Here is a 21776-nt window from a genome sequence, read left to right on the forward strand (position 1 = left end):
GTTATAAGGTTGTTTTTCTTGTTTGTTTGTTTGATGCTCACATATCTATAAGGAAGGAATCTTGTGCTGTTGTCATCTTCATTCTAGTCTTTTTTGATAGGCCTTACAGCTTTAGGTACTGAACAGTACAGACAGTATTTCATTGGCTGACATTCAGGAATCCTTATCCAAGCTGCAGGATAGGTATTATCATAAGTTCCAGAATCATGAAAAGATTAGTTAAAGCACTTAAATGCAAATATTTTATTCAACAGGCTTTAAGTTCTGAGTTGGCCCAAGCCAGAGATGAAACCAAGAAAACACAAAATGATGTCCTTCATGCTGAGAATGTTAAAGCAGGCCGTGATAAGTACAAGACTCTTCGACAAATCCGACAAGGCAATACAAAGCAGCGTATTGATGAGTTTGAAGCAATGTGAGAGCTGTTATTTTGCATATATGTTCCTCGTAAAGCTGAACCACCAACAGAGAAAAAAGCAGGCCTTTGCAGATTTGATGGATTGCACCCCACTTTGCCAAAGCACTTAATACCAGTTTGACTACAGTGGTTAAAGACAAATTTGGGGGAAGCTATTCAACAGTAAGGCAGTCTGTCATCCCTAGCTTTGCAGGGGGAGGGTGTGGAGAACGATAGCAATTTTTTCCCCATCATGTCTTCAGTTTTGTTGTTCTGTAGTTTTTTCTTTGAAAACTGATGTGAAGTGTACGATGACTGACAAGTGTACATATTGCTTAAACATTAAAAAAGAATAAAGGAGCTGAACCAAAACTGATAGGTACTATTTCAGGATGATGACGTTTGACATTCAATTTTTCAACGTAGCTACACCATGAAGAGTTTGATATCGCTGACCTTCAGTGGTTTTTTTTTTCCTCCCAAACGAAATTCTTCGGTGTTTCATGTCCTGTCATCATTGATGGTTTTCTTTGCCTACCTGTTCACAAAGGTCTGGATGGCAGGTGGTAGTTCCAGATGTTTTTCTAAATGGAACACTACCTGTAGGCAGCACATGGCTGCTGATAGGCTGGAATACGTATTGCTTTTCCCTAGGTCATTATTTTAGATACGCAGAGTGTTTAAATGCAACAAAATGCAAAAACAACAAAAAAAGCTTTGTATGCTATTTGCTTGTAATTATTTTATTTGCAGTAGGGAGACCCTGGACCTTTCTGGCAAGGGAGCATATGAAAACATCAGTCCCAGGGAGGGGACAGTATCCTACCTCACTACTACATACATGATGACTGGTCCTTCAAACACCATGAAAAAGCTCTGTCACTATGTAGTAATATCATGAATGCTAGGAGCCCTTGCTCCTAGGGTTTTCTTTGACACTGAGATGGATTTCCAGTGCTAAATGCTGTTTAACTGCCTTGTGTTGAGTTTAAATTGTAAGAGCATCTTGTATTTTTTTTAAAGCTGTAACCTGTCACTGGTATAACTATCTTCTGGGAGGGGTGTAGAAAGTGCATATGAGTTAATTTGGTGTGGGATTTCAAAATACAAAATGAAAGTTCCCAGAATTGGAGTTAAAAGTATTAATAGCTTCAGTTTTGAGTGAAGCTAGTATTGTAACTGTCATATCTGATGTCAGATCATTGAGTCCTTTCCTTCTTGAAAAGGAGACTTGCTCCTTTTTTCCTTTTTTATTTTATGTGAGAAGTCCTAGGCAATGAACTTCAGAAATATCCTCACAGTTAATGTGCAGTTGTTCCTTCTGTTAGAGTACCTTGGTAAATACCTACAATGGAAGAACCCTGCTTTCTCTGAGGATGGTTCAGCTCTTTTCTGTTTGATATTATGCACTCATAAATTTACACTTATCTATTAAAATTTGCCATTTTATTAAACATTTTTTTCATGCACAATAGGTTTAATTTTCTTATGAACAGTCCAACTAAGTTTTTTTATTTTGCAGAGTCAAAGGTTGGCGATGTGGGGTGACATCACGGGATTAAAATAAAAAGACATTAATATATTTTGGGTTTGTGGGGCTAAACATATCCCGTTAACCTTGAGGACTGATGTGCAAATGTAATTGTACACGTGCTTCAGAATGCTGCTTGGTGGAAGCTGGTGTTTCTACTTGCAGTGCGTTGTGAGCGTGGTTGCTGTTTGATGGGCTCCATACTGAAGCACGAACAAATTCCTGAAGTACTTGGATGGTTTGCCATAGCAGGTGAAATACTGTGCTTCCACTGAGTTCTTGCTTTTCCCTGGAAAGCGTGCACTAACATTGATACATCAGTTTCAGCGCTGGGGAAAAATAACAGGAAAAGTTTGCTGTTCATAAACCTACAGTGTATAGAGTAGGGCTCAATGGATTAGATCCATTTATAGAGCTGTGTGATTTTTTTTTCTAAAAACAACCAGGAGCAGCCATTTGTAACACAGATTTCACAGTGAACGAAGTGGTAATAGCTGCTGTCAGCCAGCGGCCGGGAGCGCTTACTGGTGCAGGAATACTAAGAGTATATTGAATGATTACTTGGTGAAGTAATTTTCCACATGCTTTTTCCTTTAGCATCCTGTTTTGTGTTGTACAATTAAGCTACAATTACATCTACTATTTTGGATAACATTCATTGGTTAACAATAAAGAGATACAGTAAATTTCTCCGAGGTCCACTGTTGTTATTTAATGCACTTTTTTTTCCCCCAACAGCTTTGCTAAATGCATTAAGCTTTTTCCAGAGCAGTGTAGAAGTGATGGTAATCAGTCTTGTGTTTCACAGGTCGGTCAAATTGAAATGTAAATATGAGATTTCTTAAATTGTATCCTTAGAGGATGACATTCTACTGATGAAATCAGCACGTGCAACTGGGTGGAAGCACTGGTGGTTGTTGAGTCAAAACAAGGTTGGAATTATCAGAGCAAGTGGGTTCTGTTGAAGAGTAATTTGGCTACATAAGAACTATATGAGTAACGTAAGAGCTTTCAGTCACTGCCTTTGCATTGTTTAGCACCAGGGTAAGTTAAATTTAGTTATAGGTCGATGTCTTGTCTTAAACATGAAGAAACTTCTTTTATGACTCTACACATTATAGTAGGCAATGCTGTCAAATATACACAGGGCCTGCGTTCTCTGTAATGGCAGGTTTGTGTTTTCTCATCCCTTTGCTACAGTAACAGAAGGGCAGAAACAGTTCTGTATAAAGTGTGCAAATTACTCTGCTAAGCAGATCTCACCTAAATTAGACCTCCTTTCAGGTGGCGTTTTATTCCATCTTCTATTTGCCATTGCACTCGAATGCAAGCACATAACCCTTCTTATTACTCTATGTAGAATTGTAATGATAAATTAAAGCACTCAATACATTTAATTGTGCTTGGTATTAGTTTGATACTTCCTTCTTGGAGCCCCTTCTGCTGAATCCTTAGATTCAAGTTTCTCATCTGTTAGCTTCTGCGTGGGAATGTAACTTAAGGATATTGTGCTTGGAAGGGGAGGTGTGCGCTCTGAGAGGGTTTCTTCAAGTATGCTTCTGAGGTGGAGAGAAAACAACGTAGAGCAGTGCTGCTGCTTACAGGCCCCACTAATAAAATCTTTTGCTTTTGAAAGTGAGCTTCTATACAAGCAGGATTTTCTGTCTTTGTGTGTGGAAAATGCAAGAAAACTTCAGTTCTCCTTAGACACTGAATTTGTTTCAAGAACTGGAGGCTTCCACAGAGATGAGAGAGACCTGTGCAGTGAGGTGGTTGCTGGCTGGCATTCACAAGTGCTTTCTGGGTAGAAATACCAACCACAAGAAAATAAGATATCTTCTTTTTCAAAGCGTCTGATACAATGTTCACTTTATTAGTAGAAATTGTCCAATAGTGTAATGTGTTTGGATAAGATTTTTCAGGAAAATGTGGTCAGTATTAAGGGATTAACGGCCGTACTTCTTTGACTCTTCAGAGCGTATTTGCTAGCTGTGTTAGAGGTGTGGAGGATCCGCCTCCCAGCTGCTGTGTTCTGCTGATCCTTCAGCTGGGAGGAGGGTGAGGAGGTGGTTCTGGCTGCCTGTCCTGCTGGCTGCCTGCTGGGCAGTGTCTGTGCTCTGCCCCAAGGGGGGCCCCCAGCAGCTCTCCTGCCCACCACTTGGTTGGGTTTGGGGTGTCAATCAGCAGCGAGGAGCGTGGCAGGGCTGAAGGAAACAGTGTCACGGTGAGGGGTGGAGTTGACAGAGAAAAGGATGGCTGTTAGAAATAAAACACGTGATGAATTGGGATCGTTAACTGGCAGGCTTGTTCTCTCGTGTCAAGGACTCCTCAGTGTATTCTTGCAGCATCCGTAAGTTCACTCTGTGAGAGTTACCTGGCAGATTCAGCAGCTGATTTGTTAGGGTTTGCATTTTCCATCCCATGGAGCTGAGCTCAGATGGGTAAGTGTAGGCCAGCCGACTGAGTTTTATTTCCCTTGGTGGAGTCTCTCGTGTTCAGTTTTCTGTCTGTAGGATCTGCGTTCTTTTGAAGTGAGATTACGGAAGCTTTGCGTCGTTTTGCTTTTTTTTTCCTTCCCTGAGTGCCAACATTACCCAGTATAGAAGCTTCATTTAACGTGGGTAGACTCACAAAGTCCCCCAAAACAATAACATATCCTTCCTTCAAAACTCCAAAGCACCACTTTGTTGTCAGTAAGAGACCTCCATAGCTACAGCAGTGCCCGCAGTATTCCAGGCATTCAGGAGGAGGCTTATGCCCACGTAGCTCATAGCGAGGGAGAGTTAGCAAAGGAATGGAACGTCTGGAACCGCTGGGATTCCATTAGTGCTTCTGTTGGCTTTTGTAAGTAATACGTCAGTTTCTGTTCCCAGCAGTGGGCTTCAGGCAGCAGAAGAAATGAGGGGAGGTGGAAATGCACATCAAAGGAGATGGCCTGATTGATGCAAAGGTTTCTAATGCGCGTAACAGTTGAAGTTCCATGTGCTCTGTGGGTAAGTGGATCAGGTGAAAAGGCATCAAGTTCAGAGGTGGGACAACTATATGGCTCCTGTTTGCTTAAAACTGTCCTGTTTACACTAGAGGGCTTGCTGCTATCTGAATAATTTTGGAAGGCCTATAGGAAGCCTGCTGCCCAGCACTGGGAGATCTCGGAGTTCTTTAAAACCTTGTGTACCCGCCTGACCGCTGTACAGCTGGTTACATTTCAGCAAAGACGCCCTGCAGTCTGATAATTTTGCCTTAGAGCCCTTCTGATTCCACAAGGTGTGCTGTGTACGTGCACCGTTCTCACTGCCCCGCTGCTTGTCCCGGCAGTGCGAATCCCACATGTCCCCATGTGAAACACTGATCTCATGACAGGCTCTGAGGCTGCGTATGAGATCCCACAGAGTTCTGCTTATCAGGTCTGCAGCTCCCCGTGGCCTCAGCTTTCGTGCTTTTTAATCACCCCCATTTCTTCACTAAATTTGGTACAAGGTTTATCATCTTATTATGTAACATCAATAGTTTTCTGCTGAACTGAGCTTCCAGCAGAAGGCTGATTTCTGTCAAATGTTTCCTTAAAGTACGTTATCTTGATGAGTTGAAATAGTCTAGGTTTACTTTTATCTAAGCAACACTTCTAATTAATTAATCTCTATGAATATGGTAATTGCAGTCCTATTGCCAGAACAAGGTTCATTTGCATCAGGGCTGAAGCCGAAAACTTTTCTGCCAAGTGCACTTCAATCTTCCACACAGTAAGTAATATGGTCAGGTTGTGGTTGGACTCAGTGATCTTTAAGGTCTTTTCCAACCTGAGCAATTCTATGGTTCTATGTCTAGAATGTGTAGGTAAAAAACATCCAGAGAACTCAAACTGGTCTGTCCTGCCTTCCTCTTCGTTACTGGGGATAAATTGTGTTTGAATGGATTCAGTGTTCTGTGGATTTGGGATGGGAAAGCAGGGTTGTTCACGCATCAGAAAAGCTGTGAAACAGAAATGTTTATATCGTTAATCTGCACCTCTACTTTACGTCCTGTAATTAGTAGTTCTTCAGTTTAATTCACGTTTTAACTTCCTGGATCTCTTCTCTTATGAGCAGTGCTTCCAAGTGCCAGTTGCGCTTCTCTGCATCATTTGAAAACACAGCTCTTTCTTCTTTTGCCATTGGGATCTTACACGGTTGTTTTCCACAAAGCACGGTAACTCATAGTTCTTAAATTCAGAACTACTGTTGTTGCTTCTTGGAATAATCTCTGGGTTAATTTTGGCTACACGTTCTTGTACTCGGCGTGCATGGTGAATTGGTATATGCCACCTTATACAAGAAATAAACATGTTGACTATATAACAATTCCTAGTAGCATTCTGGAGAACAGAAAATGTCAAAAAAAAAAAAAAAAAGTATATTAATGCTTTCAGAAAATCAGGGAAGATACAAGTCACTGTTTCTACCCACGAGGCTCAACTGTGAGCCTAAACAGGTTGCCCAAGGAGGTTGTGGACGCCCCATCCCTGAAGGCATTCAAGGCCAGGCTGGATGTGGCTCTGGGCAGCCTGGTCTGCTGGTTGGTGACCCTGCACATAGCAGGGGGGTTGAAACTCGATGATCACTGTCGTCCTTTTCAACCCAGGCCATTCTATGATTCTATGAGCACCTGGGAGATGAAATCTAGTTCTGTTGTGTAGCTCAACTGTGTGGCTGGGCTATGCAAGCGAAAGGACTAGAATAGAATCATGGAATATCCTGAGTGGGAAGGGACCCATAGGGATCATTAAGTCCAACCCACACAGCACCACCCAAAAATCAAACTGTGTGTCTGAAAGTACTGTCCAAACACTCCCTGAGCTCCAGCAGCTCAAGGCTGTGCGCCCTGCCCTGGTGGGCTGCCTGTCCCATGCCCACCACCCTCTGGGGCAGACCCTTTCCCCGATATCCAGCCTGGGTGGGATGGCCACGCGCGCTCAAACAGCAGGGCAGCCAGGCACAGTTGTGTGTTGCTGTATCTTTGCTCTTCAACGCAGCTGTTGTGGATGTAAAGAGCCTACAAAGAGAAAACAAGGAGTTGTAAAGCTTTTCCTGCAAGTTCTTGTTCAAAAGAGTCACAGTCGTGTTTTTGTCTGCCTTCAAAGCTCCGCTGCGGGTGACCCTGATGGAAGGTGGCACATAAGCACTGATACCTTTGAGGAGTCACTCAGTGGTTCTTCAACCCATGCTGTCAGAATGTAAGGACAGGTGTGCAGGGGTTAAAAAATCTCTTACCTGACCATTCGCTTTAATAGTGGACTATGAAAGGGCAAACCTTCTTTCTAAGAGTGACTTCTGTACGATGCAGGTGACTTCATATACAGTTCGTCCAGTTTCTGAACTGGTTCCTGCTTCCCTCCTTGTCTTACTGTGAGAGAAGAGAACACCACATGTTTCCTTCTACAGTCACGTCTCCTGGCAGTAGTTCTGCTGTCTCTCATTCCATCGACTGAAGGCTGAAATGGCCGTGTTCTTCCCCAGCGGTGGTACAAAGCTGTGCTGTGCCTGCAGTGCTGCCCCTCGCTTTGCTGCCAACTAATGGAGGGAGCTATTTTTGGAAGGAGTAGTACTGTAGGGAATAGTACTTGCACCTAACTGACGGTGGTAATTTATGTATCGGTATGTCTTTATATGTATACATACAGTGATTGAACTGAAGATTTCTAATCGTGGCATCGGGCCTTCTCATGGTTGTATTATGATGAAGTATACAAGTTCTGTAGTTTTTGTATGAGTAGGTTTAAAAACGAAGCTTTCCAAAGCTAACAGCGTTTAAAAACAGCTTAAAGTATTACAGTGTGCAGAGGGAGTACGGTTCAGTTTTGCCCTTGATATACAAATGAGGTTTACATCCCTGTTGGTTTCCATCCTCCTGCAAAGCCATTCGCCACAGAGCTCACCCAGCCAGCAGCACGGCGCTGCAGAGGGCTGCTTGAAGTGCTTGTGGCTGCGACTGAACGCCCTGCAGACGTGTGCTCTGCACTGGGTGTTTGTCATGGCTGTAACACACCCTGTCTCAGCCACCCGTGGAAGCAGTTCTGACACAGTCCTACCGTTGTCGCAGCTGTGATGTGCTGTCTGTGTCGGTGAACTAACGTTGTGGAACTGCCCCCGGGTGGCTCTTAGGGTACGTGATGGTAACGGGGACGTTTGCTATGAAGACTACTGGTACATACAAAAAACTGACTCTGACATATGGTTGTTGAACAAAGCTGGACCTGGTCTTCATGCTGAAATTCGGTCGAGTCAGGCTCTCCGTGTTCCTGCAGGGCACTTGGCTACAGGAACAACGTCTTTCCTCTGTCTGTCTTTGCTGGCGCTCCCTCATCCTGCTCACATCTTTCAAACAGAATCCGCTCAGACACGAAATGTGGGAACGTGCAAATTCAGAGCAGTTTCAGGGAGCGAAGTGTGGCTCTATTGATGTTGCTGCGTAATTCTATTTCTTGCTTTTGCTTCTACCTTTGCTAAATCTGCTTGATTTCTCTGTGTCTTTCTGTGCAGGTTACAAAAGTACGATCTCTTGCAGCCCTTAGGATAGGAACGAGGTAGAGATCAGCAGAAGACCTGGGGTCTGCCAAGGCCTGCTGCTGCGCCTCTAAATCTGGACAGTTTTCAGCACTTTACCTTAAGTGCTGCCTGGTCCACAAAGACTTTTCGGGACGGACCGGGAAGCGCAATTCCAGCATCTCGTTAACATTTGGTTCTCTCATGCTCTCTCGAAATCTTTCCTTTGTTGTCTTTTCCTGGGAGAAAATGAGCGCTTTGAAGTACTCCAGTTGTTTTCCCCCGTAAAACGGGAGCTCATACCGATGTATTAACCTTTAACATGTGATGGAACGTGTTAGAGTGAGCGGTGATGTGACCCTGCCAAGGGTTGGGGCACTTGAAGGCTTTGACCACCGTGTGGGAAGCCTGACTGTATCCAGCCTGGGTAGAGCGAGATGAAGGTAGATACTTTCCAAGTTTTATTGGTTTTCTACACCCTTTCTAACAGCCCTGATGATGCAGGAATACTGTCAGGTATTTTTTAATGTAAAACTACCGATTTGCTATGTCTGTACATACGTTTCCAGTGTAAGAACCTGTCGCTATCTGCCTTTTGTACGCTATTAGAACGTGCATACTGTGTATACGTAACTGCAATGAATTGTGCACCCTGCACAAAAGCCTGAATAAATGGGTTTTAACGTTAATCTGAAGAATCACTATTCATTTGCTGATCGGCCTCGCTCATGGTCAGATGGTATCGATTTCGTTTCTTGGAGAACTTTTGTTGGTGGTACCCACCTGTGACTGAGTTACTGGCTATGAACACTGTGATCAGATAAGCCATGGAGCCGAGGTTTGCCAAGAATGAATCGTTCGTGAAGGAGGAGATGGGAACTGGTAAATGAGGGACCTGAGTGGATGGACACCTGCAGTACTGGGAATACCAAACCCTGAAAACTTCTGTGTTGGTCACATTGCTGTGCTGCACACACACGCGCCGGCTACCCAGGCTGAGATCTGTGTGGGTAGGTCATCAGAGCACTTAAACGTGAGCCCATAAACGCCATATGCATGTGTCTGAAATCCTTGGCCAAAACTGCTGAAAGAGGGAGATGCTGCAGTGCTCCCCAGGGCTGCTGCTGAGCCTGGGAGCTGCCTTGGTGCCTGGGCCGTGCCTGCTGTAGCACTGCAGGGAGCTCTGCTGTCTGTGCATTTTGCCACTCTCCAGACCTGGGAGTGCCTCTGCAGTAACTGCACCTGGAAGCAGCCTTCTCCGAGAGCTTGTTTACTGTGTTTCTAACCAGGAGAGGTAATGAGGCACTTTCATGCAAATACATCTGCAAAATGCTCTTGAGGGCTTTATTTACTGCTGCGTTGCCTTTGCTGACGTCTGCTGCCCACGGTGTTTTATTGTTTTTGTTGTCAGTGTTCAGGTTCACTAGTGGATGAGCTACTGTGCTGCAGAGAAGGAATTGCACAAGGCAGTGTGTTTTAGCAGCTTGAGTTTGGGGAGAGGAGAAGTGATTTTGTCATAATATGCCTTTGGGCTGCAGGCTTACAAGGTAACAACAGTGCCTCTGGTGAAGACCGTGGGTGGTTGACCATAGGGGTGAGCGGGAAGGATTTTGCCTTGGAGAGGGCTTTGTTATTGCTGGGATAGCAGGCAGGAGGTTACCATTGATACAGGTCTGCTGACGTGTCAGTGCAGTGGAGCTGTGCGCTGCCTGCTGGATGTTGAGCAGTGAGGGAGGGAAGGCAGAGGTGCAGACCCACAGGCAGCCATTGTGGAGGAGCTCGGCCTGCTCCCCAGGGCGGGAAGCAGCGCGGCCTTCAGCTCAGAGCAGCGCTTTCCTTCCTTGTGTTCTCTCAGCAGAGCCCGGGTTTCAGAGCTCAGCTCCTCACTGCTTGGGTCGGGCAGGGCAATGACGTAATTTTATGTACACACTCGTGTCACTTGGCTTCTCTGTGTGTATGACTGCATGTCTGGTGCTGCTTTGCTTTCCCTCATTCGCGTGTACTGGCAGGTACCGGGTGCTGTTATTCCACTGACTGGTTCTCAATGGCAGAAGGGTGGGATTGGCAAGTTATGTTTCAATGGAATCCCGATGGAGGCTTGTAGCAGGGTAACGACCCTGCTTCCCTGCATGCTGTACCACACTCATGCTTTCCATCTTTATCATGCTGACGTTTTCCGTTCCCGGAAGCAATTCGAAAAAGGCTCCAAGCACCACGCTGGCACTGCGCCCTGTGTGTCGCAGCTTTGGTGCTGACTAACTGCAGGTTGGGTGTGAGGGAAATTTTTTCTCAGGACGAGTGGTGAGGCAGTGGCACAGGCTGCCCAGGGAGGTGGGGGGCAGTCAGCGTCCCTGGAGGGGTTCAAGAAGTGTAGAGATGTGGCACTGAGGGACGTGGTCAGTGGGCATGGTGGGGATGGGTTGGGGTTGGACTGGATGTTCTTAGTGGTCTTTTCCAACCTGGATGATTCTGAGATTCTATTCTAACAACCAAACCGCCTCACGGTGGGATGGCTCTGGTCGAGGGCTGAGGGCGTGGGCCTGGTCTGCACCCCCAGGCCTGCTGAGCAGAGGCCTGGCCCCAGTGGGCAGTAGTCACTCTGCAAATCGGGACAATCCCAGGGCAAAGGGGAAGAAAGATTGCTTCTGAAATAAGCAAAATAGAACTTTAATCCAGGCGTGTATTTAAGAAATATGAATTGAATCCCACTGCCTTTGTGTGGCACAGGAAGGCTGGGTGGCCCCACACAGCCCTGGCCCCAGCCCAGCACCGCTCTCCCTTCTGGGCATATCAGGTCACCAGAAGCCCTGGGTCAGCCCCGCAATCGGGGGATCTCTGTAACGTGAGCCTGGTCGACGTAAAAACCTGCTGCTAACGCTGATCACCATCTCCTTGTCTCCTGCTCCTGTTGCCCACGCTTCACTGGTTCATGTAAATTAATAGCGGCGTTTAATTTCCTTTGTACCCACCTGCTGCTCTTGGCACGCTCATCTGTGAGGGGAGGGGAAGAAGGACCAATGGCGGCACCGCCTGGCTCTGGCAGCCCTCCGCCCCTGGGGCAGCAGCTCCCACCTGGGGGTGGCTGTGGGCCCGGGGCTGCTGTAGGGATGGGGGGTGATCCATCAGTGGCCGCAGTCGTAGCCATTTCTGCCCCGTGGTGCTGCCCTGTGCTTGGGCACGGCCTTACGGGAACACCTGTGTGGTACTACAAGAGCTACGGGGATGCAGGCCGTCTGCTTTTGGGCCTTCAGCTCCAGCATGGCAGCCCTTCAACTCCAGCATAACATCTCCGTGGTCATTGAGAGCTGCTGGGATCCCTGACAGGCTCTGTTTAAAGATATCGCAAGATATGTTTTTAGCCTGATAACGTGTTCTCTGTGGTAGGCTTCCCAAGCTTACCTTGCAGGATGCAAACAGGCAAATCCCTGTGGGAGTGAGCAGCTGCCATCCTGCCTGACCCATTTGCTGGGCCCTGACATTCCAGCTTCACTCCAGCATCTCCCACTGCCCTGAAAGGAGGCAAACCCACACTGTGTGCTCAGCCAGGGTGCACCCAATGCATACGGCTGTGCAGAGTGCTTGCATCAAGTGAATTGTCGGTGGGCACGGCTGCTTAAGGGCAACAGTATGTTGGTTTTCAGGCCAACCACTCGCCCCATTTACACCCCTTTCAGCCCCACTCCTGGCTGCAGGGCTGACAGGGCAGGCCAACCCCAGCCCAGCAGTGCAATTCTGCACAACTTTCCACAGCATCACTTGTGCTGACCAGTCTGCTTCCACAGCACAGAGGTTTGTTGTACCTTCGCATTCATCAAATAACTTTGCAAAATTCTGAGATAAACCACTGGAGCGATGCACTTAAAGGTAGACATGTAGCAATACTTGTAGGCAGAGCAGCTCTGCTGGTGCGCAGTCTGCATCCAGATTCTGCTACCAGTGACTGCCAAGGCTGTGTGCCTGGAGCCCCAGCCCTCTCACCAGGGGAAAGAAATGGAAAGAGCCCATCAAATATGATTTACTGCCTTAAAAATGAACTGACGGTCCATAATCGTTGCATGTGTTTGAACCTCTCAGTTGTGGCACTGTTGGGTGAGTTGACTCAATGGGAGCTGTTGTGCTGTGCAGGTCAGGACACAGAGCTGCTATGTGCTCTGCTGCCATCGATGCTGCTCTCAAAATTCTTACGTATGAAACAAAACAGCCCATCGGTGAGGAAAACAAATCTTTATTTTTTTTCTCTAAAAGCAGAATCCAGATACATGTTTTTGGAATGGTTTAGATGGTGGCTTTAAGATGCGAGTAGTCACATCACAGAAATGACACAGAACAACCAGTGAAGGAACGAAGAGCATTTGACAATTGCTTTATCAATTAGTCCCGACACGACTCTTCTGATGGCTTTGCCAGAACTGCCTTTAGGATAGTAGAAAACCTCACCTACTCAATACAAGCACAGAGATAATGAGGGAAAAGGAACTACTGAATGCAATTATTGCTGCCGTAGCTGCATTTCTGTTTCCTTGCACAATGTTCCATAATGTGCTGGCACAACATTTCTTAAATACCAGTATGATTAAGACTGTCGTTCATGTGAATAAAAAGCAACCAACCAGCCAACCGAACCTTTCAAATCAGACTTCACTGGAGAACAACAACAAAGTTTGTCCTGCAAAAACAGAGGTTTGCCTTTAGAAGGCATAGACTGTTACACCCATGAAACAGTGAGGACGAATGTGCTGAGATGCCAATGAATAGATTTGGTTTCTGCGTGCTTCCAGCTCCTCATGTAGCTATTAGATCTGAGGGGGGAAGAGAACTATTGCTGTCATTTCCCCTTTAGAGGTGCAAGGACAGACAGAACAACAATCAGTTCAAGCATAAGTTAGGCCAAACCTTTAAGATCTGGAAATGGAAGGTGGAAAAAGATTTACAGCATGCTCCTAACTATTAACAACTCAACGTATTCAACAGTGCCTTTACAGACAGCTCCCATGTATCTCACTGCCTTGTAACAAAGCAAACCCGAACACACACACACACAGCAGTATGATCCGCACGTGTAGAGACACTGCACGTGGGATCGGGCACTGAGACCATCAGCTCCTGATGAAGCCTTATGATACCCATGACTACGGGCAATGTGCTACGCAATGTCTGCATGTGGAATCTGAATGTACCTCCCGCCCCCACCACAAGGTTAGCTGGAACAACCGCCTCACACACATGACTGTAGCATTGGTTACACTGTTAGTCTAAACAGTGTGCACATACATACTAAAATTCAAAGAAAGTTCTTAAATTGTACCTCTTGATAATTTACAGAGTGTATAAAATGCATGACTTGATGCTTATAAAACCTCAGCCCTTTTATAAAAACAAACAAACAAACAACAACAAAAAAACCCAACAAAACAAGGCCACAGGATTTCGTTTTAAGCTTTAATCCGTTGTTTTCTTCATTTCAGCAGCTTAAGCTCCTACACTAAGTAAAAGATACACTCCTCCGTGGCCTTATAATGCAAGGAATAAATTAGCAAGAGTCACACTGTAAATCAAAATAAATAATTTCTACATTACTTTTTATTAAAAAACGGTCTTTTAAATTGCACAGTATTTTAAATTTTCAGTAGCAATGCAAAGTCAGTTGGGTATTTTCTCAATGCTCCAGACAGCAGGAAAGCACTGTACCACTCTGCACCCAGCAGCACCAGCCTGGCCCCATCCCGCACCCATCGCCCTGCCGTGGTGTCCGGGCCATGTGAGGTACTCTGTGTGCACAGACAGGTTTGGTACTTTGGGAGAAGCGCTCCCCATTCGCCGCCACTTACCCAGCAGACGATGGGACAATTCAACAGTCCCATGGCTGTGGGTGTCACCAGGCTGGCTCTCCTTTTTGGGGTGTTGCATGCACGCAGCGGACTTCTAGCTCTCCCCACAGCAGTTTTGCAGCAGAGGACCGAGTTATAGTTCAGACATACCAGAGGAAACAGGGCTCCTGCAGAGCCGTGGTCTTACCGCAGCGCATTAGCAGTAGTTGGCGAGTGAAGGTAAGGCATTGAAAAAAAAGACATTTAAAGGTGTTTGTAAAAAGACATCGTAGCAGTTAATACTGTCACATCCCAGGCACCTCGAGCTCAAAGTCAGGTGCCCACAGGATGCATTTAAGAACTCTAAGTACTGACAACACCCCTTGTTTAGAGAACAGTGGTGGCAGACGCCTGACGTCGATGTGCACCAAACACGGTGTATCTGCACACTTGTTATAAGGGAGCTCTCATGGCTCAGGTCCTGCTTGCACACACAGAGCTTCTGTGAAGCACCCCAATGGCTCCTGATGCCGAGAGAAGGAAAGCGGTGGGATGGGGCTAACCTGAAGGCGCTCTGTTCTCCTCTGTAACTGCAGCGCTTGCAGTGAGGATAAGAGTGACAAGATACCCCTCAGCATTTAAGTTCAGCTATTTGCATCAGTGCAATTCCGTTGACAGAAGTACCACCTGCCCGGTACCACCTCTCCCCACATACTGCTGCTACTGCTCCCTATACAGATTGGTCTCCTCCTCCCCCTACTCCAATACTCACAACTACAACAAAGGAAGAACCAAGCCCTATGGTTTGTCCACCACTCATTTTGTTTACCCAACGTAACAGCGTCTAAAGGGAACTAGCACATCATTGCACAACATCAACAATCACCACATAACTCCTGTTCTTACACTTTCAAAGTGTTTTTAGTGCTTCAGCACCAAGCACAGAACGTACAATGGGAATTTTCTACCAACCAACACACTTGCAGGGGTTCAGTGCTGCATTAACATCTGTGGAGGCATCAACACTGGTCACTGAGATCCGGGCACCACCACGTGTCTCCTGTTGGCTTCAGCAGTACGGGCCAGAGGGCCCCGGGCACACGGCATGGGGTGTTCTGATGCCCATGGGATAGGGGAGATGAAATGCCTCTACTACAATCACACGTTTCTGTTTGCGTTCAAGGAATTCAGCTTTTGGCAGAAGCAAATTCCTACATAAAAAATAAATGTAGAAACTCATTAAAAACACAGGTATAATAGCTGCATTATTAAAACAGCTGCATCTACACTATGGTGTAGTACTGAAGTGTAATTCCATTCAAAAAAATCACAGGTGTACAACCCAGATGAGACCCACTGACCACTCCAAACCTCAGCATCAGCACCACGTCAGCCCCTACGCTCCAGCAATGCCCTGCGGACAGCGACCAACCAAAGTGAGGGGAAGGCTACAGCCAGACAGACAGCTCCTGTGCCGTCCCATGGACAGGCGAATGCAGATCCCACACCAAATCAGCTGTAAGAGCCGTCTGGAGCACTACTTCCTGAAATAGTTTGCTGAACACGGTTCAGATTATTGGATATGTCTATAAGCACAATGCTCTTTAGAAGCATTTACCGTATACCCAAATCCTACTCGCTGCAACACACGGTGTCGCACAAGTAGTGAAAACGTCTTCGTATTCAAAGGTGCTTGGACATCATTTTCAGGCAGCATTTTACCTTTATTTTAGTGAGTTCACACTACGAAGATTTTAGGAGGAAGAAGATGCCAATGGTTTCTTTAGTTTATTTTCTTTCTTTTTTTTTTTTTTAAAGATGTGAAATTGAGACAGACACCTGAACAAATAACTATTTTTACTCACCTATATCTATCTACGTCTGAAATCTCTAATCTTTCAATAAGAGATAAAATGTTGCCCAAAAGCCTATAGTCATACATTTGTGTTTCTACTAAATCTACAAATCAAAATAGTTCTCAGTTAAAAAGATACAATTTGTATCAACAGTAAAAGGTACTTTCTGGTTCTTCAGGGCCTTTACATTCCAGCAAGTGTACCAAAATGGTCAGCAGTAATAGTGTAAAGTTGTGGTTTGTTAACACTGAAAAAATGTTACAATGGATGGAAACCTAAGACTGTAGGCAACTGACTATGTCATGTAAGTACAACCGACATCAATTGCAAAATCTATTTCTACTTCATATATATATATATATATGCATATATATATATAAAAGCTTAGAGGTGCTAATAAAACCCGTGAGTTAAAACCAGAAATCCCTTACTAGTACTAGAGCAGACTCGCTTGGTCTGTTGCTAAGACTACACTCACTACCTGTGGCAAGAATCGGCCCCCGCAATGCAGCGGGCCAGGAACTAACGCCAGGAACACACACAGCCCCTTCTCTCCCCGACCCTCCCTCCCCATCTGCAACAGAAAGACAAAAAGTTTAAGTTATTCTTTTGAGCTACAATATCGTCACCATAGTGCAGTTAATCAATGTTGCATATCTTCAACACACAAACCCTTTCCAGGCCAGCCTTGATAAATAACAACTAAAATCAAACAGTGTCTTAAATACAAAACTTGCATTGAGATAATTAAATTCATTTAAAAACAGGTAAATATTTTATGAAAAGCGTATTTTATCCAGTACACTTGTGCAGCAATACAAAGAAAAACACATGAATCATCTAAACAGAACCCTAGGAAGTCAGGCCCCTTTCTACTGACCAGAAACAGCACATGGGGATGGAAGCAAGGCGGCCTGTTTCTTGGAGGTACTGAGTGTTGGCAGTTTCTGCTGGGTTCAAAGGGGGCTGCAAATTCTCAGCACCTTTGAAAACCAAGCAATAAGGCTTTCACCTTAGCCATAAATTAGTAGAAAAAGAAAAAAAAAGTATTTTTTATTTCCTTTGATTGCATTTGATCTTACCAATCAACTGCATCACCAGGACGTGTAACTATTTAAACAAAACAAAGGAAGCAATGAAAAGTGCCACGCTATAAATTACTAATATACGGTTACCCATCTCACCATTAATGGTAACTCAATTATCTGTTTAAAAAATAAAGTCAGTGCTGTAGTAAATCTTTGTTTCCTATAAATAGATCATAGCACACACACAAAAAGCCCACAGACAAATAAACAAACAAACATGGTGTTGTAAAAAGTTCAAAAACTTGGCTTGAAAATTGTCTGCTGGAAGTAGCAAAATCCTCTCTCTGCAGGTCGTTTTGACACCGTGCAGGACGAACATCCAGCAAGTTAAAAAACAAATCCCAAAATCGCAACAACATGTAACAAGGATAGAAAGTGCTGCATATAAACCCCTGATGCACCAAAGATTATAACCAGAGACCACAGAATTTTGTATATATATATCTCTATATATTAATTTAAACCGGAGCTTTCTCCAGCCATGAAAATAGCCTTTAAAAAATTTTCAAACTAGAACACAAAACATATCAGGTACTCCGATGCATGGGGCTATACATACAGACTCCGTATTACAGTATTTCACATAAATGGATTACTATATAACCTCCTTGCTGAGAAGGAGATCCCAAATGCTATTGTAGCAAACCTCCCTCAGCGTTAGAGCTGAGCTGAAAACTACTGGACACCACAAAGATGCATCATCTCAATAACCTAGCTGAGATTTCTCCACTAAGATGGCTGCGGCGAGCTGCTGAGCGTCTGTCACATGAGGGTTCTTCTTCATGACAATCCTCACAAGATCGGGGGGGAAGATGTTGCACAGGTTGATGTACACCTTCTCCCTGGTGTCTTGGTGCCTCGGGGGGTCTTGAGGGATTCCACAGTACGGTACGCGCCACGTCTGGTCCTGCTGCTCTGGTAAGCTTTGGAAGGCAAACTGCTCATAACACGGCTGTGTGGGGTTACTGGGCAGAGAGTAGGTCTGACGGTAGCCGTAGGCATCCATCCCATAGCCCTGCCTGTCCCAGCTTCCAAGTCCATCTTGGCCAGCGAAAGGCTTTCTGTGTCTCAACGGAGAATTATCGTACAAACGCGAGTCTGAAATGCTATCTATCCTCGTGGACACGAGGGCTCTCCCCATGTGCATGGTCTTTGAGTGTGACGAACTCTGAGATGCAGAGTAGTCATTTGGACAACTAGAACGAGCACCAATGGTTGGATGCTGGAGATGCACAGCCATATACGGAATTGGAGGTTTGTGGTGATGCTTTGGTTCTTCGTGACTATAACTTTGCACTCTTGTTAGAGGCTCGTGGTAGCTCTGTAGGAATGGCTGAGAGTTAAGGCGGCCATGGGGGTGCATATGTTGGCACTTCAAGTTCTCCTCCAGCTGTGGGTCAGGAGAGCTCATGTAAGAGCGATCGCTGTAACCCACATAGGAATCACTGCTGCCACAACTAACGCTCCCTTCACTGCTGCAGTCAGAAGCTACAGAGCTAATCCTATAATCTGTGTCCAAGGAGAAGCGTCTTTCAGGACTGCGTGGACCAGATATACTCAGACTTGAATATGCATTCAGCATAGAGTAATACCCTACATCCACCGGAGACTCGCATTTTGGATACTGGTCGTAAGGCATTGGTGTTCCGTGATTTTTGGTTGCCATCATCACTGTAGGATACTGTCCCTGTGGTCTTTGATCCTGAGGTGGAAAATGAACTCCAGATGGAAGGCCGTTGGTTAAAGGTGCAGTACTTTGGGGTTTTGCAGCAGAGGAACTTGGTATACTAACTAACGAAGGTACAGACCTGGTTTCTAATTTGTTTTTGGTGGGAAGCTTTTCCTCCAAGTCTTGATAGACTTGAGTCCTTATACTAGGATCTGATTGCCTCTTCGGAGTGGCACGCTTAAGCTCAGAAGTGCCATCATTCTTAGTGCTACAGGGAACACTATTGCTTTTTACCAGTCCTCCTTCACTTGTAGTTTTGGCAGCTGTACTTCTAGACATGGCACGAAGTTCATCAGCTACAGATCGCTGAGGCTGATTTCCCCTTTCTGGGTGATAGTATTTGCATTTGTGTCCATAGGTACATTTCTTCCCTGTCAAGACAAATATAATGAGAATTAAAAAAACATCAACAAGAAAAAAAACCAAAAGGTCTTAATCATTAAACAATGGAAATGCTTCTCATTTAAAGTTTTACTCACAACTTGAAAGACTGATCAGAGGGCACCTCTCCTGTGAAGACATGTTGAGAGAGCTGTGAGAGAGCTGGAGCTGTTCAGCCTGGAGAAGACTCCAGGGAACCTTATAGCAGCCATCCAGTACCTAAAGGGCCCTACAAGAAGTCTGGGAAGGACTTATTACAAGGACATGCAGTGTCAAGACAACAGATAACAGCTTGAAATTGAAAGAGGGTAGATTTTGGTTAGGAAGGATATTAGGAAGGATTAGGATATTAGGAAGACATTCATCAATGTAAGAGCAGTAAGGCACTGGAACAGGTTGCCCATAGAAGCTATATATGCTCTATCCCCAGTGTTCAAGGCCAGGCTGGACAGGGCTTTGGGTAATCCAGTCTAGTGGGAGGTGTCCCCGCCTATAGCAGGTGGTTGGAACCAGATGATCTTCAAGGTCCCTTCCAACCCGAACCGTTTTCTGGTTCTGTGATTCTATAAAGATCTTGTGAATGGTTTTGTGTGATGCAGGGTGAGATTTAAGATCTTTCTTGTACTGTGGGTAAAAGATGCAGTGGTAGTGTCCTGCAGCAACTGCTCGAGAACACAGACAAGTGTGAAACTTGATGTGAAAGTTATGGAGCCATAAGAGCAGTAGACATTCAGCTCAGTTAAGATGGTTGTGTGTTGGTAGGGGATGGCCAGCAGCTAATTTGAAGAAGCTCAAACCATTTTCTGGCCAAAAGTCCATTACAAAGCAGTTTTCTAGAGCCTGAAGAATCGAGGTGTTGTTTTAGATCTCTCTCTACCAAAGACTGATGAAGTTGCTCCTTTAGTTCAACTGGTAGGTAGAAATGTTCTTTAACCAGCACATTAAAAAAATCCCTTCAGTTTCCAAAACTCCAGTGCTCAGCATTTTAAACATTCTCAGGCTAAGACAATAATGTAAAAACCTCCATCTAAAAGTTTTAATTTTGGCAGCATTAAGATAACGCAGGAGCTGAGTCACCAGTTCCAGCAGTACAGAAAGCTGATGAGTAGAAAATCAAATTACCATATGGACACGGCTGCTTCTTATGTTCTGGCACAATAGGCTTCTTCCTAAGAAAATTATCCAGACTTGGGCCATGGCGGCCAAGAGGATCATCAGGAGGCATAAATCTATAAAGCAACAAAAAAGTATTACAGAAGCAAATGCCTTTTCACATTCCTCATGTAATAAGCAAGAACCTCCTGACGCTATAACCTGCCATGCTAACATCTTTACATTTGGATACTCCGAGAGCTGTTTTCTTGAAAACAGCTGCAGCTTTTGATGTCACTGTACTGCAGCTGCACAAGATGGACTTTCTACTGCAGCACTACCTACCCCACAACAAAAAACCACCAGCAGTAACTGTAAGCGGGTCCATCCCAACCTGGGTTGTTCCATGACTTCCTGATTTAGGAGCCACAGCTTCTCAAAACTGCTGGCTCAGTACATCAAGAGAATTTAAGTACGACACGATAGCACATATAAAATATAGCATACACATTGGTATACACTAGAAGAGGCAAACAATTTTACAATGAAAAGATATAAACATATTGCTACGAAACAACTCTGGCAAAGCAGCAGATTTCAAGTACTTTTAATCACAATACCAAATACATGACCAACTATTCCTTCTATTTTCTTACATATACTTAATGATTTGGGTGGAAGGTAACAAATTCATACAAATCTTCAAACTGTCCTTTCCTCAGTTATGTTAGTGGCACATATAAGGATAAAATGACTTACTTGTCATTAACAAACGAATACATTAGCAAGCGTTCATCTATGAACTTCTTCCACTCAGGCTTTTCATTTGCTAGATCCCTGTAGTTATCATTAGAAACAATGATGCCATCTGACTCAAAGGCCAACTTGACTATAAATCGGTCATCGTAGCACACCACCCTTCTCCCTTGCACTCGGCGGGACGGTGTGAATACAAGAATCTTCTCTTTCTCTAGTTTACGCAAGATTTCTTGATCTACAAAGAAAAAGAATCAAAAGTTAAAAAAGAAACTAAATGAAAATGCATTTGTTTGATCTCCAAAGACATTAGATTTTAGGAAGAAACCCCAAGCATTTAGGACTAACCATGTCTTAAAAAGTTATATTCCAGCAGAAGCTGTCTGATGTATGATACTCGAAGTTAGAGTCAGCAGCCAACTGACAGTACTCAGAAGAATACAAACACAACAAAACACACAGCAAATTGAAACACACAGTGACTACTAACAGTACCTACAAGGATTAGAAAATCTACATTCTTTACAAACGCTCAGGCTCTACCCAAACATAAAACATCTCCTGAGAAGGCTTAAGATGTCATTTTGTTACCAAATTACATCCTGAGGAGCTCTGAAAGAT

At 44.7% G+C, this 21776-nt stretch overlaps 2 protein-coding genes across 6 annotated transcripts in view; one reads left to right on the forward strand and one right to left on the reverse strand.

Annotated features, from left to right (window-relative positions):
* RDX (radixin) overlaps positions 1–2618 on the forward strand; it is a 35644-nt gene extending 33026 nt beyond the window's left edge. For all 4 annotated transcript variants that reach the window (NM_204751.2, XM_040649097.2, XM_040649071.2 and 1 more), the window contains one exon: positions 255–2618. In NM_204751.2, coding sequence (NP_990082.2) covers positions 255–419 — 165 coding nt within the window. In that variant the 3' untranslated portion in view covers positions 420–2618. The remainder of the gene's footprint in view (positions 1–254) is intronic.
* A 10037-nt stretch (positions 2619–12655) lies between these two features.
* The window catches only part of ZC3H12C (zinc finger CCCH-type containing 12C), a 40075-nt gene continuing 30954 nt past the window's right edge, over positions 12656–21776 (reverse strand). For both annotated transcript variants that reach the window (XM_004938821.5, XM_015279471.4), the window contains 3 exons: positions 21159–21393; positions 20430–20536; positions 12656–19297 (listed from right to left, as the gene is read on the reverse strand). In XM_004938821.5, the coding sequence (XP_004938878.2) occupies positions 17901–19297; positions 20430–20536; positions 21159–21393 (1739 nt within the window). In that variant the 3' untranslated portion in view covers positions 12656–17900. The remainder of the gene's footprint in view (positions 19298–20429; positions 20537–21158; positions 21394–21776) is intronic.

Source organism: Gallus gallus, chromosome 1 (genome assembly GCF_016699485.2).
Source record: "Gallus gallus isolate bGalGal1 chromosome 1, bGalGal1.mat.broiler.GRCg7b, whole genome shotgun sequence".
Taxonomy (NCBI): domain Eukaryota; kingdom Metazoa; phylum Chordata; class Aves; order Galliformes; family Phasianidae; genus Gallus; species Gallus gallus.